Source organism: Diplotaxodon limnothrissa, linkage group LG10, assembly GCF_057381915.1.
Source record: "Diplotaxodon limnothrissa isolate DT_005_m linkage group LG10, D_limnothrissa_male_GT1.1, whole genome shotgun sequence".
Lineage (NCBI taxonomy): Eukaryota > Metazoa > Chordata > Actinopteri > Cichliformes > Cichlidae > Diplotaxodon > Diplotaxodon limnothrissa.
In genome coordinates, this window is record NC_140605.1 from 27,989,527 (window position 1) to 28,013,854 (window position 24,328).

At 38.9% G+C, this 24,328-nt stretch overlaps 1 protein-coding gene across 1 annotated transcript in view; it reads right to left on the reverse strand.

Annotated features, from left to right (window-relative positions):
- ncam1a (neural cell adhesion molecule 1a) overlaps positions 1-24,328 on the reverse strand; it is a 267,214-nt gene that overhangs the window by 65,413 nt on the left and 177,473 nt on the right. The window contains exons 2-6 of the mRNA XM_085364059.1: positions 10,330-10,404; positions 7,842-8,051; positions 7,080-7,223; positions 3,077-3,214; positions 2,110-2,227 (exon numbers count right to left, since the gene is read on the reverse strand). Of these exons, the coding sequence (XP_085220185.1) occupies positions 2,110-2,227; positions 3,077-3,214; positions 7,080-7,223; positions 7,842-8,051; positions 10,330-10,404 (685 nt within the window). The remainder of the gene's footprint in view (positions 1-2,109; positions 2,228-3,076; positions 3,215-7,079; positions 7,224-7,841; positions 8,052-10,329; positions 10,405-24,328) is intronic.

The following is a 24,328-nucleotide window of genomic DNA, read 5'->3' on the forward strand; positions in this document are numbered from 1 at the left end:
TTATCTACTGAAGCAAGCAGCTCGCAGACAACAAAGCCTCGCAGACCAAAAAACGCTGTCCTGTGCTCAGTGCTTCTAAGAACACCTCCAACATTGCCTCAGATTCTGTTTGCCTTTGGTCTCCTTCAGCCTTGTTTTTAAGAAGGTCATACACCGATTGTATGATGACGATGCTTCTTTTAGATTTCAGAAAACACTCCTACTCTCAGGAGCCAAACTTTCACTTGAGGTTAGAATCTCTCTCTTTTTCTTTTTTCTTTTGTAGTGAATTAAGTGTTCGTAGACCTGGAGTAGCAGCATTGCTCCAGCAGCCAGACAGTGAATGACAGGCCTGTCAGCGACTAGAACAAATAGAGCTTTACCCCTATGTTTTTTTCACCACCTCATACATCTATCCTCCCAACAACCTTCCTGTCCATCTTAACCCTCTTCTAGCCAGGGCCTGCTTCTTCCTCAGGATCACACATTAGATCTGCTGCATGAAAGACAGCTGTGAGCGGGATTTGAGTTCAGTCGTCTTATTTACTCATGCAGCAGCAATCATGCTTTGTCTAAAGGTTTCTCCTCACTGCTGCATTCAGACATGAATGATGCACCAAGAATATTAACGTGCACTGAGCAAACAGCTGCATGAAGAAAAAAAACACGTTCGGGCTGACGTCCTTGATTTCGTCTCCCGAAAGCATACATTTGCACAAGTCGGTGGTCGTCAAACAAAAATATCCTATTCCAGCACGCACATGCTTGGTGTATTGGTAAGTTAATGTTTAAAATCATTACTAACTCAGTAAACCTCCTCTTTAATCAACAGAACTTACTTAATTAAACACATTTCAGGTACCAATTTTTGAACTACTACCAATTAGCGGTTGCTAAGATGCATATGCACCTTGTTCTCACTTTGGTTTATTCTGCTTGTTGACCTATTCATAATCCCTATAAATATATATTAACAAGTGTCATGTAAAAATTAACTTTATCAAAAGCAAGCCTGCATGAAAGGAGTCAGGGACAGAAGAATAAAGGGGACTGACTGGTAAGCTATGAACAGCAAAGTCACAAATCTGGTCTGGTCACGCTACTGTATGCAGAGATGTATTATTTCCTTATTATTACTGTGTCCAGCAGCTGGAGAGCTGGAGAAAAAACAACAGAGATACCCCGACAGCTGCCTCGGGTAGCGCACATCCTGCTAAAGAGTAGCCTCGAACTTATAAAAATGTCCCCGTTAAATTGATGCTCCTTGCTGCACAAAAGATAAAAAACCCCGAGGTCCTTTTTGATTAGGAATGTTTGTAACTAATTGAACTGACCTGTAAATATAAATTGCAGCCATTAGCGTAGCATAACAAATTCCTAATTGCCATGGAATGAAGTTTCAGGAAGACTAATTTTATGCAGATGTAGCTCCATCCTATCAACCCTTTATCTAGTAAGAGGCAAAAACACATGACTCATTTACCCTTTTACTGTGGATGTTATTACAAGGATTTTGATCATTGAGGTAAAAAGCCATCAGAATATCTCTCCATATCATTGTGTCATAAAATGGACTGCTGAAGTGAAAAAGCAAAAGGTAACAGTATATAAATCTCCCGCTCGCTAATGAATACTAATGAGTGTGACTTATAATGAGTTTCTATTGAAAAGCTGGAATTAATAAAAGCCCTCTATGTGCTTTAAGTACTAGTACACTGTATAGTGCATAGTTTGTCTTCCATTGCTCTGCTGCAAATATCATTCATCTCAGCTTAATCTTATCAGGCTGCTTTTACCTGCTTGGCAGATTGCCACTTAGGGGGGTGGGGGGGGGGGGGGGGTCATTTGTATTGACGTCAGTGTTTCTTTTTGGTTTGTCGTTGAAGTTTTGGACCTGAGAAGGATTACTGTGCACCAAGAATAACAGTTTGTAATTCATAATTATTCATTTCATTGCTCTAACTAATATTGCTTGTTTCGAGGTCAAGAACAAGAGGATCTGAAGATGAAAAAAAGAATAAATAAAATGCTTCATTTTTTGTGGAAGCTCAAAATTTCTCCTGACGTGATCCGGGGTAAATCTGAACTCTGCTCGTCACAACAGCCAGATAACAAGATTGAATGACGTACTGTGCCCAAGTCACGGTGGGTTCCGGGAAGCCATCTGCATCACAAGCCAGTAAAGCTGATTTACCAACGTCTGCTGTAGCGTTGACTTCTGGGTGCCTGACACGGATGCTGGGAAGCACTGAAAAAGATACAAGATTAATTTGAATTTCAAGTAACTAATGTGTATTTATAAATTATATTTAAAGAGGTTTAATCTAGATATGTAGATTCAAAACCTATAAATGATTTTATTACTTCTTTTTGCACATTCCATATAAAATTAACCAAACACTGAAAAAACGTTCACAAAAAAAAAAAAACCTTTTTGGTTTGACTTGTTTTAAACAACTACCGAACCCACATGGGGATAATGTAATTGTAGTAAAGTTTATCCAAAATGCACTTCAAGTTTCCTCCATTGAGTCGTGATAAAACAGACTGGATGTTTCAACATAGCTGAAATGAACATATTTCACACACATATAACGATATTTCCCATAGTTACACGTCTATTTCTTAATTTAGTCAAAGGGTTCGAAAATAAAAATGCAATTATCCCTGAAAATCTACAGAGTAGCTTTTAAGAAGTGATATTTCCTCAAGAAAATTGCCCAAAATCATTTTTTTAAATAGATTTTTCAAAATTCTTCATCCTGATAGTTAAAGGACTTTGATATTTAAAAGCAATTTGGGGATAATGTTGCTACTAAAGGTCAGAGCATCTGCAACATTTTCTGAGAAATCCACAAATTTAAAACCAATTTCTCGTCATTCTGGTCTGTAGTTGTTTGAATGTGTTTCTCTAAACCAGAAACTTGAAAAAGATGGCTAGATGATCTGACTAACTATCTAACTATCATTGGAGCAACAAAAAAGATTTAAGGGTTTTAGAGCCATCTGGCTCATTACTGAACCCTGCTCTGTTAAGCCACACATCGATAAACAGCAGGGCAGGCAGAGCATAGAAGGTGGTGTATACACTGCTTACCGTTAACAATGACCTTCATAGTCTTGAAGTCAATTTCTCCCCTGGCCATGACACGAGCCTCACAAGTGTAGTTGCCCTCATCTGTCTTTTTAATGCTGCGGATCTGCAGGTGGCCATTATCCATGATCTTAAATCGAACTACAAAAAAAGGAAAAAAGAACAAAGGTTCGAGATTGTGAAGATTACATTCTCAACAAAACAGTGGAACAAAAGAAACGTGATTTAATAAGTCTTCTATGAATTAAGAGATGATCAGTTGGGGCAAGATTGAGAAAATCCTTCCTGGTAATCAAATTATTAGATGAGAGAGCTTCATGACTCTCTGGCTACAGTAAACATATTTTATCAATGTTTTAATCAAACCCAGATCCTTGACAAACAGTTGCAGCTCTAATTAAACAATGCACAGTAACACAGCGAGCTGTCTTAACAGAAACCTGGTGTTATTTTTCACACATTATTGAGAAAAACTATCCAGCACTTATTAAAATCCACAATTTACACAGGGGACTCATTAATTTTAGTAATGACTGTTGCCTCAATCAAGTGACGTGTTCTTCCTATCAAGTTTAAGAGTTACACAGTTTACTGAACAAACAATTCCACCTCAGTGACTCCTACCACATCGCACCATCCATGGGAGTGAAACATTTACATAGTGTACAAAAAATAAATGACTGAAATGTTGAAAAGCTTTTAAAGTTTAATCCAGGAGTCTAAAAGTTAAGAAGAAACAACGCTTTTGTTAAACAGCTCTTATTCAGGTCACCGTGACACATTTTACAAGGAAGAGTTGCTGTTGGGATTTTTAACTCTGCAGCTTGCAGCACAGGGTTAGGTCAGCGACTGCACTGAAGAAAATTGCATAAGCAGTTTTTAGTTTTCAGTGTCGGTTACAATTAGTGGCTTTTCCAGTGAAAAACACATTCCTTGACAAGAATCCAAGAACAAAGGCAGGCTTAGCACAACAGTGTGGTGACTCCAGGCTCTCCAGCGGTCACCGAGGGAGGGGTTACTTCAAGGTTAAAATAGTCCCCGGTTCAAGTGTGAAACAAAACCCAGACTCCTGTTTTATGTCCAGCTCCCACACTAGATCCTAGTTTTTCACTGAACTTGCTAAGCCATGGCTGTTTTGGACCAATTTGGTCAATGCTCCTCCCAAGAAGGAAGCTATTGCCAGATTAAATGATTACCAAATATTGTACATGAATTTAGGCCCTCCTCATATTTTTGGGCAGAAGAGACCAAATGCTGAAAAGCTCATAATTTCATTTTACACAGAAGACAGCTTGGATTCACAGCAGCTACATTAGATTAGATTTTTTTGGCAAAGTGTTCAGCAACACTTACAGTTTTATATGTTCGGTATGTGCACGCTCACAGTTTCCTCCACAGCCGAGCTAAACACCTTTGTTCTGTGTGCTTACTGGCAAAGCAGAAATGGTTCAAAACCCAGGACAAACAACAGATAAAGGGATTATAATACAAGAAGAGTTTGAAAAGTTTTTATAGTGTTTTTTGATATACTAATGTGACATATGGATAAAATAGATGTTCAATTACATCAAAGCTACATCTCTGATCGCCCGTGCGCAGTGAGAACGAGACCCAATTGTGTACATCAAACACCTCTAACTCCCGAAACACAAAATTCCTTTACTAAGAAAGAGTTAGAGGTTAAAAATGTTGTTAAAATGTATGTGTGTATTTATAAAGATAAGAGGATCCTGATAGCTGGGGGGGGGGAGGGTCTTTTTTTATGCGTTTCAGGATTTCCTGCTTCCAGTTTTTCTATTGTTGTGGGTTTATGATTATTATTATTGTTCTTGCCTCCCCACTGTTCCTCTGTAATGTGTTTACTATTAGTTGTCTCTTCTGTGTGATTAGGGTTGTTTCCTGCTTTACTTTAACAGTTAATTTTCTCTGGTGTTTCAATTCGGTTTTGAGCCTCTGTTTGTTTGATTTTTCTGCATTACTTTCATCTACATTTCCTTCCTTTGCCGTGTGTGTGATCCGCAATCGCTGTGCAGTGTATAAAGAGCCCTTTCCTTCTCTTTGTTGCATTGCCTGTGTTTTTTATGCTTCTTTTTCTCCTCTCGTGCTGTCTGTTTTCTTCTTTGGATTCATTCTCTGGCTTTTTTGGATTCCATCATTTTTCTTTTAAATCGTCTTTCATTATCTGTTGTTGTTTATATGAAATCATAAGTGATTAAAGCTCGCTTTTTGTTTGAGATCTCTTTCTCGCGGGTCCTAGGTGTGGGTCCTTAAGTCTGCAATCCATACAAAATCAGAGTGAGACATGAGGAGCAATAGTAAGATCTCACCACCCTGAAAGACAGTGGTTCTCAAACTTTTTTTGCTAGGCCCCCCTTTGTTTTACAAGAAAAATGTATTTCATACCTCAAACATTTAGTAAACAATTAAGCAAATACAAGTAAACTGCAATAAATTACAGGTAGTAATAAACAACTCTTTTACGATACGTCCACACCTACATGGGTGTTTTTAAAAACGCAGCTGTTTCTATGCGTTTGGACCTTTCGTCCACACGTAAACGGCGTTTCGAATCACTGAAAACGGAGATGTTTTTTTAAAAACTCCTTTTTGCGTTTACCTGTGGACGAGGAATACAGAGTTCGTCACGCAACGTCAAAGGTATGCGCCTTTTTTCACATCATGCTGTGCGCACGTTATTGTTTACATGAGATGAATTGCAGAATGGCAGATAGAGACAAAATATTGTTACTGTTAATCTGACTATCTTCCGGTTTTACACGCTTACATATACACACGCAGTTACTGTCCCTCCATTTACAAAGGCAGATGCGTCACGGTGCAATTATTTTATATGTAGTTGTTTTTTTCCTCTGTAATAATATTCAACATTGCTAACAATACATTTTTCAAAAAAATGCCTCTCTGTGCAAAATGGGTTTAAAAACATAAACAACTGTGGGATACTGTTTGTCCGTGATTTAAACAGCCCAGCGCTGCTCCCGACGAAGGGAAAACCAATTCTGCAGGGGAGACCTACCTTGGCACTTGTGCAGGTGAAACCAAAGGGAAGATAAGCTTCACCATATTTTCTAGTCTTTGGCTTAGAATGAGGTTGGTTTGGAAACCTATTCAGCTATGCTTCACCTCCTGCTTTGCGTTTGTGTGGGCGCCCCATGCTAGCAGTGTCCACGCGTTTTTTTTTTTTTCCCTTTTCATACCACGCCCCCCCTGCAATGGCTCTGTGCCCCCCCTATGGGGCGGGCCCCACACTTTGGGAAGCTCTGCTGAAAGAGAAGGCATCAAATGTGTCAGGTATGACCTGAAGTCAGAACATGAGATGGAGGTGGTTTGCAAACTGTTTATGCACAGAGCACCAACGATGGTCAGACTTAAGCAACTTTTGCTTTTGTGGCTGAACTTTACTTCATCATTGCCGAAACAGATGCTATGATTACGATTTGCAAAGCAACAAAAAAAATCTGATTCTAAACTAGCAAATCTGGGTAGGTTTTATTACAGGGGTTTTTTTGCTGTTATTGTTGTTAGTGACAGCAGAAGCTTTCTTAGATTACACTTTCCTTCCTTAAAAAAAAACCATGCTGAGTTTTTCAGATTTTTTTTTCCAACTATAGTTTTCCTTTATTTGGCAAAATTAAACTCAGGTGTGCCCTCAGACACATTTTCTAGTGACAATAACCACCTCTTGCTAGGCCTAAAAATACAATTTTCATGTTCACGCATCATCTATGAGGTCTAAAACTACTTTCCAATGGAAAACGGTTGTTTTTGTTCATAGATGATGGACAGCAGGAGAGGGAGATGAGGAATAGTGTGGCAAATTGATCGGAAAGCATGAACTGGCAAACAGCATTGGCAGGGAGGTAAGGTGGCTGCTCACAGAGTTAAGAAGATGGAATGGAAAGGCAGGTTGGATGTGAGAAAGCAGCTAAGCAGTGGGGTGTTTTTTCCCCTCTTTTTCTTTTTCTTTTTTTTTGAACAGACTCACCATCTTTGGCAGGTTGGATCTTGGAGCCCTTGTGCTTCCAAATAATAGTGGGTGGTGGTGAACTGACAACATCACAGACTATGTCAGCATCCTCACCCTCGATGAACTCCTGCGGGTTGGAAGTACTCTTGAACGTGATCTTTTCTGTGGGGGAATGGACATATTACACATTTTTATATGTATTAACACAGAGAGTGACATTTGTAAAGGTGAAAACTTACACATTTTCAATTTCAGTGGTTCACTTTGGTGTTTATATTACACATACCAAAGTTTCCAATAATTAGGTCAGTATATTTGAAATAATCCCCATGAGCCAAAAACTTCAGAGTGAGCTAAATGCTCAGTTTCCAGTATGTTATAGTTCAGTTCTTATTATGGTCATTTCACACAGCCCTGGCTGGGAGAACAGCAACCCCTCACACCTGCTGTTTAAATCTTCTGTTTATGAGAGGGGCAGCCAGTCGGAAGAAAGCTGTCTTAAAGGGACGGTGCTTAAACGGCTGGTTTCATACAATGGATAAACTCACCAAAGTCCAGCTTGCCAAGCTAGACTGAGAATAACAGTATGGAGCTGGAAATCAGGTTACCTTTAATAACATAAACACTGGCTCTCTCTATTTGAAATGCATTACTCAAAGAGAGCGTTGATAGTGGCTGAGTTACTACAGTTTATGCAGTAATGTTGACTACCAACATGTGAAAAAATAACACTCTTCACTGGTAAAGTCTGTAAAGACTGCAAAACCAGGTCATACTTACGGAAGATCTTTACTTGGACAGTGGCCTGGGCTTCCTTGTCTCCATCCTTTGCCACACACTTGTAGATGCCAGCACTGTCCACGGTGGCGTGGTATATGGTGAGAGTCGACGTGGCTTCATCACTGCGGCTCACAAAAATGTCTGCCCTGTTGGGAAGGATCTTCTCACCGCTGGGGGCGTACCAGTCTATGTCTTTAGCATCTCCTACCACTGAAAATAACAAAGTAAATAATGAGACAAAAAAAAAAAGTTTTGCTTTTCTAAGAATTTCACAAGTGGCCTGTAAATAATAGTCAGAACCTATAGGATTGCAACTGAAATCTGTTATCTTGTTTGGTGCTTTTGATGTTTTGCTATAGCTTAGATATGCCTCCCGCTTTGCAAGAAAAGATATGACTCTGAGCATGAACTTGTAGAGGATGCCATGGGCCTGTTACATCACATTACAAAGCTAGTGTGTGCATCTTAATTTAAAATTCAAACTTAATTTACTGCAACGATCACTGCACTGTGTGATGACCTGGGGAAGAACTGTCATTGCTGGCATTCATATTCTTCACATCTGTTCATGTTGGAATAAAGTAGTTGTAGTTCCTTATTTCCCTGATGAATGCATATGTGGAGCTGATTAAGGTTTGAGCTAGACTTTGTTCTCATTAGAGAATGTGAATAAAAATTGTTAAAAATGAATCGTAATTTGAACAGAATATATCAAAACGAAATTAAGAATTCTTGGTTTGAAGATGGTTTGGAAGCATTACTGTGAAATCACAATCTGTTTTCATCCAGTGTATGTTATGTAAAGCCAAAGACTAAACAGACACAGCAAAACATAAAAAGGGAGATATGAATTATTTCTGTTTCCTCAGTAGGATTATTCAGTAGGAGGAAACTTTGACTAAAAGAAAAATCAAACAACGTTTCAACATTATTCATCTTTTTATAAACAGTAGTACAAGCAGAGGCAGTTTTTTGTTTCCCTGAAAATTATTAATACTATCTCTTCTCTCAAGGAGCACAAACAGCTCTAAATGTATTTTGACACCCTTTTCAAACGGAGGAATTCGAGTTCAAACGAATGCAAAAATTTCTTCATAGAACAAAGAATGAAATCACTTAGTACTTAATGTCAAGGCTTCATATTCCACACACAGACACCCATCTTTGCTTTTAGGGCTTCATTTTTACAGAAACATTCTGCTAAAAGCAGTGAAACAACAGGTCATTAGTGGGAGAGAAGTGGTTATTTTTTCAAAAAGAAAAAAAAACATTGATTGCATGTAGTATGCAAAAGAAAATTTTGACTGGACTTTGTAATTCCTGTGAAAAACAGTCCACCACTACTCCTTCCATAACAATTGGGTATGTAGCTGCCTGGTGCTGAAAATCAAATAGACTTGTTGACTTGGATATGTGCAAGTGTGAGCACCTCTGTAAAAGGAAAAGTTTTGTCACTTTGCTGCTCTGGAGCATTCAGCTGTAAATTAACACATTGCCATGATATTCCCAGGAGCAGACATCTCAGCAAATTCACCCCAAGATCAAACCGTGCAATGCTCAGAGAAACTGCATCTCGGATTCAGCAGGTCTCAGCCAACATAAGAAATATTAAAGTTCATGACAGTACAAGTATGGGATGTTTGGAAGTGTTCTTTGGAGAACTGAGAAGTGGAGATGCTTTGACATAATGCACCGCAGTTTGCAAAAAGCAAATACAGCTTATCAGCACAAACACCTCAGAACAACTGTCGAGAGACAAAGTCATGTAGGAAATGATTATTTCAAGTTAGTCCGGCTACAGGTGGTTCAATAAACTATTTACTCATAAGTCCTATGAAGGTAGCTGTGCAGTGTTTTGAAGTTTCTATTTCAAATTCAAGAAAATGCAATTCATTCATTGTCCAGCATGATTGTAACTCACATCAACGGGATAACGAGAGAGATGCTTTGAATTTTCATACTGGACGACCCCTCGTAAGGGCTATGGGTATGCTGTTAATTCAGTCCCCATCAGCTTTGTTTTGTAGTGTAGAAGTAACCTGGGTTAATAAGACCAAATGAATGAATAATCTCTATTCAGAAAATTAGGACGTTATTTAAATGTAAGAAGATGTTGTGTAATGGCAGACTGCAGATCTGTCTTTTGTAAGCAGCATCTGTATCACAGACAGGCTGACAAATGCACAGAGAGAATGTAAGACCTCTGTCTCATTATCTTCTCATACAGCACCTCTCTCCCACCTCTTCTATGTCTTATTTCTTACATGACTCAGATCTCATCATCCCACCACCTCCACAGAATAAGCCCGTCAATTTATCCTTGTGATCTTTTTCTCTTTTTTCCTCCACCAGTACACCAATCTCATTATTTAACCTAACTTGTATTAATTTCATCAAATTACCTCAATAAATACTGCCAATATTGCTAGATGAGGTGACATTTGCATCAAGCCGTGTTAAATGAGGGATGTAGGAAGATCACTCTTACCTTCGCAGATGAAAAATTTGGAATCTCCTACGCTGATCTCCCCTTGTGGTGGAGTAATTTCCACCTGAATGGCAGCTGGGCGAAGAAAAAAAGACAGGACAAAATATAAATTAGTCTCTGGTTCAATCGAAAGGAACGGTGACACGGGGCTGAGACACAATAAGGCAAGACTCAAAGTGAAATGGCCATGCCTGCTCAAAGGAACAACCATGTTCAGGCAAACACTTGTATGTAATTTCTATGCTCACTAGAGTGCAACATCTCAATGTGCAAATGTGTTTGAGTTTAAAGTTGCACCCACAAAGCAAAGGAACTCACAGAAGAAATAATATGCGTCTTTTGTGGCGTATGTATTTATTTTGCACCATGTTGTGAACTGAAACCTGCACTGCTGAGCAAGGACACGTTGGTTCTGGAATTTGCTTTCCCTTATTTATAATTTGCGATTTACCCCTAGGAAGCAAAACTGTACCTTTTGCTACCAACACTTCCATTTTTGTTGTTAGTGAATTGTGTATCTGATTTCCTCTCTGACACTTGACACTCAAAGCACAAAGCTGGCACCTGAAGGCAGCATAAAAGAAAAAGTAGCAGAGTGAAAGATAAACTGAACTCTTAAAGAAGGACAAATCCTAACTAAATTAGGCGAGACGCGGACTTAACATTTGTTTGCTCACCTTATAAAAACGACCTAACTAAGCCACTCCGAAGCATTCTTGCATCCCGACTTCTGTTTACAGACGCTTAAGAATACATAATACCATAAAGGCTCTAATGCACATCTTCTCTCAGCATCAGCTAAAGCTACAGTGACAGAGATGAGATTTAAAAAGAGCAGAGAGAAACGCTTGCATGCACCCTAACAAATTTGAATTGATTTTCAAAGGCTTGATCAGCTAATCCTAACTCGCCAGTGCTCCACTGTACTACAAGGGATCTCATGACTTTTTAGAGTGACATGGTTTAATATATGACTCCTATCTTCAATGATATGTGGCACAGGACTAAAGCAAAGCCTGTGAAGTAGAAATACCACAGAATCGTGATCGGAGCTTGACAGAGAAGTCCCGCGGAGCCTCCAGCATGTGGCCACTTCACACAAATGAGTGAGTCAGTCTCAGCTCAATTCTCACCAGGAGATTCATGGGAATGGTTTGCGAGGACTTGCCATTCATAGACAGGTAGCCAACTATCATCACAGCACAATGTGGCATTGTTTCGTAATGCTACAGTTTCGCCATTGCAGAAAAACCTGCATGACTAAGAAGATAATGTCACATCAAAGACCTTTGCTGCTCTTTCTCTCCTATACACATTTTATGTGTAAAGGCATCATCATTATGGTGTGAAGCTTTACCCCAGCCATAATTCTGGAGTGAGGAGAGTGAACACCGCATCCAGACACACAATGTGCTTTTGTGTTTAGAAGCATTTTGAAACCAATATGGTTCTCAGTGTTTTGGCCAACCGTATTTTCTTCTTCTTTTTTTATGCTTGACTAAAACATTTCAGGAATGCTGTTAAGGGTCCAAAATGTCCCTTTCATCATATTTACACACATTGTAAGACACTGTGAAATGCATGGTCCACATGAACAGTGCAAAGCCACAAATAAGAACAGCTAAATTATTAGGTACACCTGTTCGCAAATCAGCCAATCACATGGCAGCAACTTGATGCATTTAGGCAATGGTGTAGATGAGATAGATCGGTAGAGAGGTACTGGCATAACTATGCTACTCGTCAAAAAAAATGTAAACACTGGTTCTTAAATTGAACCGGAAACAAATGCTGCAATCATCATGGTCAAGGACAGTCACAAGTATTGATTTCATACATGTGTTCAAAGTGTGAATAATATTCCCTTTATGCCTTGGTCAAGAAGTCACACAAATATTGATTTGCAGTAAAACACTGCATCTGCCACATGAATGAACCAGCCTTTGTTCCAAGCCAGCACACAGGCTGCAGAGGCATGAAAAACCACTATGTTTGCTTTTAGAGGCTGGAGGTAGATACAAAGACAACAACATATCCATTTCCTTCTCTCATCTAGTACGATCCCAGATACCATGCTATACCCATGCCTCCTAAGACTAAAAACACTGGCCCAAAACCAACTGATCATATCTGCAACACTAAAGACAACAAAAAGGAGTTCAGGCAGTGTGGGAAAGATAGCTATTCCCAGATCCACTTTCTCAGTCTGTGTGTCTACATGGGCACTTGTGCAGTATCTCCAGGATGGAGTGGTGGCTGAAAGTGTCGAGTGCGACTGTTTCTTTGATGAGAGCCAACCATGGAAGTTAAAAATAAAGATTTAGTAAAGGTAAGCCATCAGGTTTAATCACTGCACAAATGTGAGTTGTGACATGAGATCGACTGAGAGGAAATTGCACTTTCAAAAGTGGGTACCAGTAAGTACACACCAAACACTTTGCGCTGCACACAACAGAACAAAGATTTGCTGATCATTTGTCTCACTTGTCATTTGCAGTATTGTAAAGAATCTCCCCAGGCCCACTATTGTTGTCAAAGACACAAACATAAAGCTGCTGACAAACTAACTACAAAGTGAATTATTTCTCTTTGTAGCAGTTCGTACCTAAGATTATTCATATTCATCTCAACAGCATCAAAATATAAGGCAGAAGCTGAATATTCCATGAGAGCCAGCTCTGAGAATCAATCAAATCAGAATCGAAATCAAAACTTGATTACCCCGGTGCCAGATGGGTAATGTTAAGCTTCTGCTCAGAGTAATAAAAAAGCAGCGCAGCCCTGCTTCAGTCACGAATCTACTGGCAAAGAAATTCAAGTGAGGGGGATGACTCCAGGTGTGATCTATAGTATACAAAACTAACTGTGAAAGAATTGAAATATGTTATTTAAACAAACAAAAATAAAAAGGTGTGATTTTGAAGAGCTGCTTTTTTAAAGATCTTGTTTTTGAAAGGTGTAATGAGTTTTCAGATAGGGATTTTGGTTGGATGCGGTTCCTAGATTAAACCGTTTTGCAAGGATCAAAAGATTACACAAGTAACTTAATGCTAAATCAATGCTGGGGTGAGACAAATGCAAAGCACACCCAGAACACTCAAAAGTATCTGATTGCTGCAATTTGGGCTCAAATGAAATGCTCCTGGGAATTTTAACTGCATTTGCAATTTGCATCTAATGATATGATCCAGATGCCCTAAGACTGTAAAAACATAAAAGATATTCTTCATAAAAAACTTTAATGTTAAAATAATCCAACATTAGCTTCCATTACAATTATGAGCACAATGGAAAAAGGGAACAATTATATATTTAGGCATGATTTAGTGGCATAAGATAGCAGGTAAAAAAAACAAAGAAATCTGCCTCACGCATCTCACAGCTAAATATACAGCATGGAGCATAAAAGCAAAAGTGATGTGTTGTAGATTAAAAGCAAGGAAAGAAAGAAGTGCTTGGTTTTGTGAGGAGAGAGCTCAGGTAAAGGATGAAGCTATCTTTGCCCTAACATGCTCTCTCATGACACCAATCTAATACCCATCCTCTAAGCCTGTCCCTCACTTCCAGTCCTCTAAAGACTCATAAACCTCTCTGTCTACTCTGAAGAGTCTCCCTTTAGTCTTCCTTCGACTCCTAACGCACATGCACAATAACCACATCACCTTGCTTTTTAATAAACAGAATTTACTGTCACTGCAACCGCATGTTTTCACAGAGATAAAAGTATACTGAAGGTAAGCTGGGCCAGAAAAAAATTCTATAAATGAATGTAAATTTAAACTTCAGAGAAACACAGATGGCAGAAAGATGCTGTATAATTTTCACAGTTGCAATCAGATGCACTGCAGCATGCACACATGTCTTCCATTCTAGCAACAACTTTTATCTCGGAGCTAAATTAAGCATTGTGTCCCTTTTTAGAGAAGCATGTTGTAGCTAATGAGCAGACCAGAGAAGTTAGGGGCTTAACTTCAGTCAGTCATCAGATTCTATGTATCGATTGCAACGGCTGTATTTTAGTTTACAGCGAGTCAAAAGACTTGAGTAACTTTTTCATATGTTCGATTTCTTTGTTTCTCTTGCACAAACAGGAAAATAACAACAAAAATACAACATTTCTTTAAGCACCGATGGCCAAATTGCTGTTTTAAATATTTGTAATGCGTTAGAACAGTTTGTGCACAGGTGGTGAATATCTCACTTTACATCACCCACAGCATAGCAGCTCAGCTTCGACCTCTGAGTTTGCATAAATAAAAATTACCCCATCTCTCTTTAGCATAGCCTTTCTATTCTACTGTATCCAACTGTTTAACCACACATGGCAGCTTCCACACTCAAACCTCAGTGCTCATGTTGCAGGTTACTCCCTTGTCATGGACCATACATGAGGGTTACAGTATTTATACACCTTTTCTTTAGCGACATACACTTCCACACATAGACAAATGCCCATTCACGTATGAACAGCTTGCCAACCGTGCTGACCACTTATGCTATTAATTTGACAAAGTAAGAAAAGAAGTTAGATGGAAGAGCCCAAAAAGCTGAGCTACTTATGGTAAGCTCAGAGGCGAGATTAGTAATAGTGTATTAATCTACTGCTAAGCTGTCCATACTTTGAAGCAAATATGCCTGTGAGGCTTTAGTAACAATGACCAAAACTAAAATGGCAGTGCTGACTGTTCTCTAGCAAGAGGATTATGGAGTTTACAGCCTGTTGCTGGTAAACATTCTTTAAGCATCTAAACCACAGAGTTCCTTAATGCCAAATTATGTAAGAGCACAAGTATCTATACACGGCCACATTGCTGTCATTACTTCATTTTAGGATGTGCAAATTTGAAAAGAGAACAAATAAGAAGTTGTCAGGTTGGCTGGGAAAAAACCTGAAGTTTGAAGCAGCTTCTGTCCCGTCTTGGATCAGGAGGTTTGCATGCCTAATTGCAGCCTGGCAGCCTGTGGTGACTGGCTCCATTACAAGGAGGCTACAACAGTCAGCTGTTGGGTGCTTAACATGCAAGTCATGTCGGAGTAAGCACACACTATGGAGCAGACAGTGCTGTGTAGGGCTACACATCAATAGCACATATGCTTGAAAAGCCGTCGTCTGGGGACGTACAAGAACAGATGAAAATGTCGTCATTTGTGTCCAAGATTTACATTTCTCTTTTCTTCCTGCGGCTGGAAGAATGTCAAAATGTCAGCCATGAAGGTTCCAAGCACACGCCAACCACATAATGTTACCCTCTCAAAGCTTTCCAACTGGAAACACATTTCTCTGAGATTTTGTATTCCTTAATTTAATACTAAATTGGTTAGACAGGTTAATCCTTAATTCCCATCTGGCTGTTTGGAGGAGGAAATAGCTGAATTCTTGAGATATTACGAGGCAATTCTGATCACAAATTAGAGCTCCATCATTTTATATGAATATTTTGGGACACTTTTTTCTTTCCATTTGAAAGAGAAAGAAGACAGGAAAGTGTCAAACTCTATTTTGAAACTGTTATTGGATATGCCCTATTAAACTAAGGCATAAGGATTTCTGGTTGCTTTTCAAACTGCAATTTGCAAAAAACATTTTGCAGCATCCTTCTTGATACACTGGAGGAAGATTATATTTGCTATATTATAGTATAGCTATATTATTTATATAGCGAGTTTAATTATTTAAGCCACTATTTTGTCAGTCAGAGATTAATATGATTATAATTTAATTTTTAATATTTCTAAAACAAACAAATTTATCTTTTTAAGTTACTTGTTTACGCTTAGCCTAAATCTGATTGGATTAGCTGGTTGTTGTTACCAACAGGGAAGTTGCATAGTGCCCTCTGGTGGATAAAGTATGGAACGTCAGCTTGGTTGAAGGGTGTTTCTCTTGCCCCTTATACAATTTTTAAATGCCTATAGTGATTGATCAGCAAATAGCTAATATCAGCTGATAACAGCATCATGCCATCATCATAAATCGGTCAATGATCTTAGCTCAAAATTCTACAAACCTAAAAACCACCAACCAGTACAGTGCTGTAGCCTTAAAAAACGTCTCCATTAACTATTATTTCTAATACTTCTCATCCATCACACAATATTTAGCAGCAACAGTGAATTTCTAAAATATTAAATGATGAAGCATAAATGTCAGATAAAATCTAGCCTAAAATCTTCTGCCATCTCAGAGCTTTATCAGTCAAGTCTGCTTGTATTGCCTGACGAGAGAATAGAATTTCTATACACCTCACAAACCCACACTTAAGCTCCCTTTTGAACCCCTTTGCAAACTTTAGGAAACTTCTCTACAAAATTCGAGAAGAGTTCTAGCAGCAATTGTCAAAACCTACATTCTTTCCATAAGTCCATCTAAGTCATCATTCCCACAATTACTTCTCAGTTTCAGTTCCTCAAACACTCTAAAACTTGTTCACTCTACTTCTCTGACTTTCTCTGACTTGCCAGTCAATCCACAAAAACAACTCACACTACTTCTAGCAGTTTTTCACCCTGATAACCTTTACAAGATGTCTACACAAAGGGGGTTGTGGCCTGTTATTAGTTTCCATCAATGTCGTTTTGTTTTTGTCCTTTCCTTGCCCTGAAAAACACAACCTCTCTGATCTTTCCTGCAGTGTATACTGATTGAAAGAAAGCCTAAGCGAGCTGCATTTCTATTGCAAGACTCCAGTCAGCTTGGCGTTTACAGTACTTTTACATTTTAGTAAAATGAAATTTAATCAATATATATGTAGAACTTAAAGCCAGATGTTGTACATGTTGTCTCTTATATTCTGATAAAATATAGTCCCTCTTTTGGTGTTTTGATTTGTTGACGTTTGAGGCTATAGCTTAAACTTCCTATTAGTAAAAGTATAACCCAGAAGTAATTCTAAACACTTACTGGAACTTCAAAAGGAAACGAGTTTTGCAAGTAAACAATGAATATACATAACAGTTGTTAAAGCCATTTTCCTACCTCAGCTAACTTTGAACATTACGCTTCTAATTTGTTTTTCAGTAGCAGATAAATTAGCCTTACAGACGCACATTCCAAAGTGTCTCAACCACTTATCATTAACCTGCTGCACTTTGAGGCACTGCACAAAATACTAAGCAGCTGTTTCCATGTGCTGCGTGTGGGTGTCAGGCCTTAATCAAATTGACATAGACGTGTTACCTTCTAAGCTCCTTCTCCTCACATCTTTCAGTCATTCACCGCATCAGCTTTGTCGGGATTATGGTTGTTACCAGCATCCCCTCCAACCCTTCAGCACTTGAGTTGCCTTCCAAGTGCATTTTAAGTGGAGAAAAGTCATTGTGGAAGAGCACAAACGTGTGCTGCAGAATTCACACGTTTCAGATTGTTTTTGCACTAAAGTTTGAGGCAAACTATTGTGTGAGCAAAGGCTACTTCCAACTTCAAACTTTATATTTGCCCTCAAGTTCTGATGAAAAATGCGTAGTCTAATCTGTCCTCCTTAAAATACACAACACCGTGATACATTTCCAATAAAGGCTCTTCTTCCCTCATAAATATTTGGATATTAAACAGAGGCCAGTATGTCCTTCTTTGATCTGACTAATTTAAGCCTTCTCGTTTTGACAGGACCTAATTACAAATCGTGAGGAGAATGCTGTGCAAGAGGCTGAAAGGCTGGAGAGGGCAGTCGAAGGGAAAACGGCTACGGCAAGAGGTCTGGCTGTGAAGAGATTACATGTAAAGCCGACTGTGGTAATAAAAGGGGAAATGGCTAAAGATTACAAAACACAAGGCAAACATTTACAGTTCTGTATCCACGCTATAGGCTGCGGTATGCATTACACCACCGAGTAGCTGGCCTCACCCGCAGTGGGAGTAAAAACGTGTAAAAAGTTTGTCTAAAGAGCTCTTGGGTGGTTCCTAAGGAAAGGAGATATGGTCATTTAAAACACTGAAAGGGGTCATTCACTGAGGAGCAAGACTGTGCTCAGCAGTTGCTTGGCATTGTGCCCCACCATTTTTATAAATATTGTGTGAACAAAGTTGGAATTTCAGCTTTATGCTGGCATACAAGTAGGAAAGTAAGATTTCAAGGATCGACAAAGGAAACTGATCATCTTCTGATAGCTGTGGTTAAATATGTATTTATTGAGCGTTGACATTTTGCTATAGAAAAAGCAGCAGGTTTCTTTCATCTGGAGTCAATCTCTCAGGATGTTGAAGGGCAACATGAAAATTCACAGCACATCCGCCTCACCGGGTGAAGAGGAACTTATACAGGTTGACCAAAGTTGACAATGCCCCCCTAAAGAGCCATGAATATTTACACAAACCTATATGTGCATACAGAACAAACTTGGATCAGCATTAATAAAGCTCTGTAATGGTTAGGCACCCAAATATTGGACTTGTGCAATCAGGTATCGGTCCAATCGAAAGGCTGGATAGGAAACAACCGTGCATCATCAGCTGTGGGTTGCTACTGGGAGAGCTAACGTAGCACGGAGGAAGCTAATGGCAAAGTGACACCAGTTTGAAGTCACTTAGATACACGTGTGTGTCTGTGTGTGCGTGTGTGTGGCAGACTGAGGAGGAAAGGAGAAAGTAGCGTGACCGTAAATGACAGCAGTACACAGCAGTCTATGACTCACAGTGAGCTGGATGACAGGTGGATAACACAAATACATTTTTAGTTTTATCCATTTAGTCCTGCTTACATTTATTTTCTAACTAATAAGTACAAATTCAGTCAATTTAAACGCTATAGTTGTGATTTTTTGCAACATTTTTTTTTTATTAAATTGGGTATGTTTGAGTTGAACCGGAATGATTTCTGGTATTTTAGGAAAACAGCTTATAATAATATCAGATCAATAATTAGCATCAGTACATACTTTAAGCTAATATTTCTGTATCGGATCAGGAATAGGAAAAAGTTGGATGTCTCACATGGTAATAATTCCATTACACTATTAGTAGCTTGTTTATAATTGTTATAACACGCACAATATACCATTACTAGTGGTCATCCCGATTATTACGTGGAGACTGGCAGAATTCAAAGGTTAGCTCTCCAAAGCTTCAGATTATTGTCCTACATTTCACACACTCAACCAATTGCACTTCTCAGCTAAAGCAGATCATGAAAAGTATTTCCAAGTAATTTGAATCTGGCCTGACCTGAATATGCCACAGCTCCTACCAATTAACTTTCAGCAGGGTCTTTCTGTCACAAGGTCAAATCCCCTGGTGCAATATAATTAAAAGCAATACAAGTGAGGCCAAGCTTTAATTCGGAAGAAGAAAATGTAATATGTTTTAGGTGAAGGGAGGGCAGAAATTATAACAGATTTTCTCAACAAAACAATAATCACATTAGCATAAAAAAATGGGTTCAAGTAACAAAAGAGCATTTTTGAAAAAGGAAAATACTCTGTCTGCACTAGCGCTGGTCTTTCTAGGCCATTCTGAAGTCTTACTGTGCTTTCTTTTGGCATCTTGCAATGTCTTCTTTCAAAGTTAAAATAAAAAAATCCAAGCTTTATTAAAATGGAAAAAAAAGAGCCATGGAGTGACGTGCACGCCTTTTCGTCCCTTCAGGTTTTAGTTCTCTGTATGAGGTACTTCTACAGGCTTTTATGCCTTTAAAGTAGTGGATATGTTGCTTTGATTTAAAGAAGAGTTCAGGCTCAGAATTCCTGAGCAGAGATCCTGCCAAGGTTTGAAAAAAGTGTTAATCACTGAGGAAGTACGAATGTCAGATAAAACCTCACCCGCATATCTCTGGTCTGTCTACAAAGCCTTCTTCTCCCAACTTAAAGCGTTGTCAGTCAAGCAAAGTTTACTTATATCGCTTGATAAGAGAATAACGTTTCTATAGAGCTCACAGGATCACACCTGTGCTCTCTATTGAGACCCTTGCAAAGTTGAAGAAACTTCTCTCCATGTTTCTAGCAAGAATTCTACCAGGTATTCTCAAACTGTATATCCTTTATTGAACACACCATCCCTACAATAACTTCTGTTCTACTGAGTCGCTGTAACTTTTTTAAACTAAACCTCTGGAAAAAAAAACAGATACATAAAATTCAATCAGCGCACAAGAACCCAAGAACAAATGCAATTTTGGTGACCTGTTTTTTCCTGACTCCTGGAAGCCATAAGTTCCCTCCAGTAATTAAAAAAGCCCTTACTATTTCAATTTGGCATCACCTGTAATTACAACTAGTAACTGTGACAACACCCCTTGGTTTGTACCTCTACGGCTGTGACCATTTTATCACCAGCAAGCTCAGTTAGCATGGTGGATCCATAGTCTTTATGGGTGCATGGCGCACATGTAGATACTTAACAGATGTAGAAATTAACTTCCTTTTGGAGCCAGCGTTGAGTAAAAGTTTAAGAAACAGAAGAAGAAGAGCTACTGGTCTACAGGAAAGTACAGCAAACATAAAATGGACTCACAAATTCCTTCTAAAGGACAAAATTTGAGTATTTGTTGCATTTTTATTTAGCATCATTGGCAGGTACCCAAGACGAAATGTGGAAAAGATTCAACTTTAAATTACGTATTTAAAATACAAAATATGAGTAACTGTATTCCGTTACAGTTACTTTGTTGAAATGAATGGATTACACGACATATTTTCCTGTTTCATAAGGCTATGCCCTCTCTATTTTATGTAATTCCACGCCGGTGGAAACCCAAACAAAACACGCATTAAGAGGCTCTAATGCCTGTGTCTCAATCAAAATGTGACCTGGACTTGTGGCCCGCATAATGACGTGAAGAAATATTTTAAAAAATTATTCACAAAAATTATTTAATATGAAGGCAATAGGCAGAGTGTTACAGGCATCAAATTGTTACAGGCATCGAATTTTAGCCTCATGGGCAGTGTAGTCCGTGCTGCAGGGAGCATGGACTGCCATACCCGTTATGTGTCTGAGAGTGTGATGAGGGAGATAAAGAGTAGAAACGGGAAATGGAAGCATGTAAATATAATAATAACCACTGCAGCCAAAAAGAGTGCCTGACGAGCCCAGCTGTAAGTAAGCTATTAAGACTCGGCTGTACACTGTGTTCGTGTTTTCCTGCGAAACAACAAGTTCCGTTGGAGCAGCCTTTCAACGCCTCTCTCTTTCTCTCGCTAGCAAAGTTGACCCAGACAACAAAGTAAAGCTAGTTTTCGGCTACGAGCCCGACACAATCCCAATGTATTAGCCAGAGGTCCCTTTACTACAGTTCGGAGCCACGACCCTGTTTTATATACGCGCGGAATAGTTTACTATACGAGATCGCTGCAAAAAGTGCAGCCTTACCTAATGTCCACCCTACTGTTACTCATTTTATATTAAGATTTAAAAATCTAGTTGCTATTGGTATGGTATAGCCTTCAGTAATAGTAATAAATCACACAGCAATGTTACATTCATGAAGTTGTAAAAAGCATGATAATATATTAAGTAATCCAAAGTATTCAGAATGAGTTACACTTATTGAGTAACGTAATGGAGAACATTAAAAAAATACATTTTGGGGCATGTATTCTGTAATCTGTCGTGGAATACATTTTAAAAGTAACCTTCCCAACACTGGTTAACTGTACATGTAAAAATGCATTTAACTTAGACAGATAATAAGAGTCCGTCTAATATCTACATAAGCGCCTGTATGTCCAAAGGCCAGTATGAGTGAAATTGCCGGTCTGCACCCTAATTAACTAATGAGGCCAAACGGGTTAAACCACTACCCCTGTCTTCTTTCGTTGTTTGACCCTGAAGTGGCCCTGCATCTCACCAAGTTGATAATCACTGCAGAGCTACAGAATACTCCCTCGCATACTAATGGCGAAAAGACCAACACACCAAGTACAGCAGCAGTTTGTGTAAACAATCTTTACAATGCCAAAGTGCTTCTTTTACAGAGATTTTTTCACGCTCATGTCCACATTCAAAAGGAAACACAATCAGCGCATCCCACTGAGATATTTTTTGCCCTCTCTGTTCACATTCAGTTTATCTTTCACTGAATCATGACCCCATTTTGTTTACAGTAAAGCTCCAGTTTGAAGCCATAAAGTGAGTTTGAATGCATCTCACATCAAACCTGTGCGAAAGGGAACATTACTAGCAAAAGAACTTGATTCTATAAGCTTCTTTTACTGCTTGTTTGTTCTAAGGTTGTGCTCCTCACAGTACACCAGGTTTTGTTTTGCTATTACAAAGCCCAAGTAGCAAGTCTACACTGGCTGGATGCAGTTTATGTCAAATTATGCACACTGCAATTATTCACACTATTATTAACTGTCCTTCAGCCCGAGATAATGCAATAAAATGTGTCACCTAAAGCTCCCTATCATCACCTCCAATCATATCGTCCTTTTACTTTCCATGCCATATTTACAAACAAATTTGCAATTAATCAAATGTGCACAAACTGATTGGAATACTGTGAGCTCCAAGCCTCTTCGGGTCCCAGTGTCTGGGGCAGCATGAAAGTTAGCTGCTGTGCACAGGTTGTAATCCAGTATTGCTCACACTTCACTCAAAATCCTGGCTCTACAGTAACAATTGTTTTCTCTACTCTGTGTTTTGATGTAAAATCCTTTATCTACAGTAACTCGCTTCTTGGCTAAAGAAAGAAATTGCTTTCCAAAGCAGAAAAGCAATTGCCTATTTACAAAGTTCTGAGAGTTGCAGGAAGGTTTCTGTATATCTGACGAATGGTAGTCCAACATTCACTCTTCTTTTTGCTCTGCACAGCCAATACAACAAGTGAAAAAGGCTGCAAAGTGTGTAGATGCTCAGGGGAATCTCAGAGATTGGAATGTGTGCTCATCTTTTCAATGACATGTAGTGATCATTTTTTTAACACTAATGTGACATTCGTAGGTGGACTTGTAGCAATAAATTTTATATAACTTCAGTGTTCCAAAATGAAACGTATTCAATTTTAAATGCTATTCTGGCTCTAAGCTCTAACAGGAGTTGTGTTATCCTTCATGGACCAGTAGCCTCCTCATCTGAATTGTTGACAGTGGTTTAATGATCCGAGAGGCTTTTTTGGCAGCGACTGGTTTAGATTAACTTGCAGAAATTGAGTCAGCCAGAACTTCGCCTCGAGGCACCTCAAAGCCCCTTGGCTCCAGGATTGAGTGGTTATCGCCATCCATACTTAGACTAAAATATTCTCCAGATATAAATCACACTTTAATGTCTGCACAACAAATGTGTAAATCGGGGCCAGTTTTGAGCAGAAATCCGAAAACTCGTTCAAATGGGTCTATTACAACAACAGTTTGGAGAATCCAACATTTCAGTTTCTGAGAAACAAAATCGGCATGTTTCAGAAGCTCATACACTCCAAGTAGTAAACACAGTTTTCACAATGACAAAATAAATTCTGTCAGTCTGCCAGAGGAGGACAGTATATGCCACAAATGAAAGGTGCAAAGAATGGCAGAGAATGAACAACGCCGATCTTTTCAGAGAGCTGGGAGCTGAGCTGACCCCTGTTTAAGACTTTATTCTTATCAGTCTAACCCACTCGTGCAGTGGATGGCCTTCCTTTATAAAGGACTGGCATTTTTGCTCACTTACTTCCTTTATGACTCTTTCCTGGCTGATTGTAGGCTATGCAGCGCTAGGTGATCTTTAGGTCAACATAAATGGTAGTGTGTGATTTAATTGGTTCAAAAGCAGCTACAAAAGGTCTCAGGCACCTTACAGGAATGAGGGATGTATAAATTGTATAAATCAGAACCAACTGTGACACCATCTTCTTACAAGGTGAACTGCTATGCTTCAGAGATTATCATGACCAACACATCGATAGCTTCCTAGCACCTCTTACAAGTAGCTTCTTTGCTGACCAAAACTGATGTGAGCCACATATGTATATCACTCACTTTATTGGTTAAGAAAATAAGTAGGAGAACAAGAAAGACAGAAGAAATACAGCCTGCTTTACACAATGGGGATGATATCATTGAACCAAAAACAAAAACCAAAAAGAGC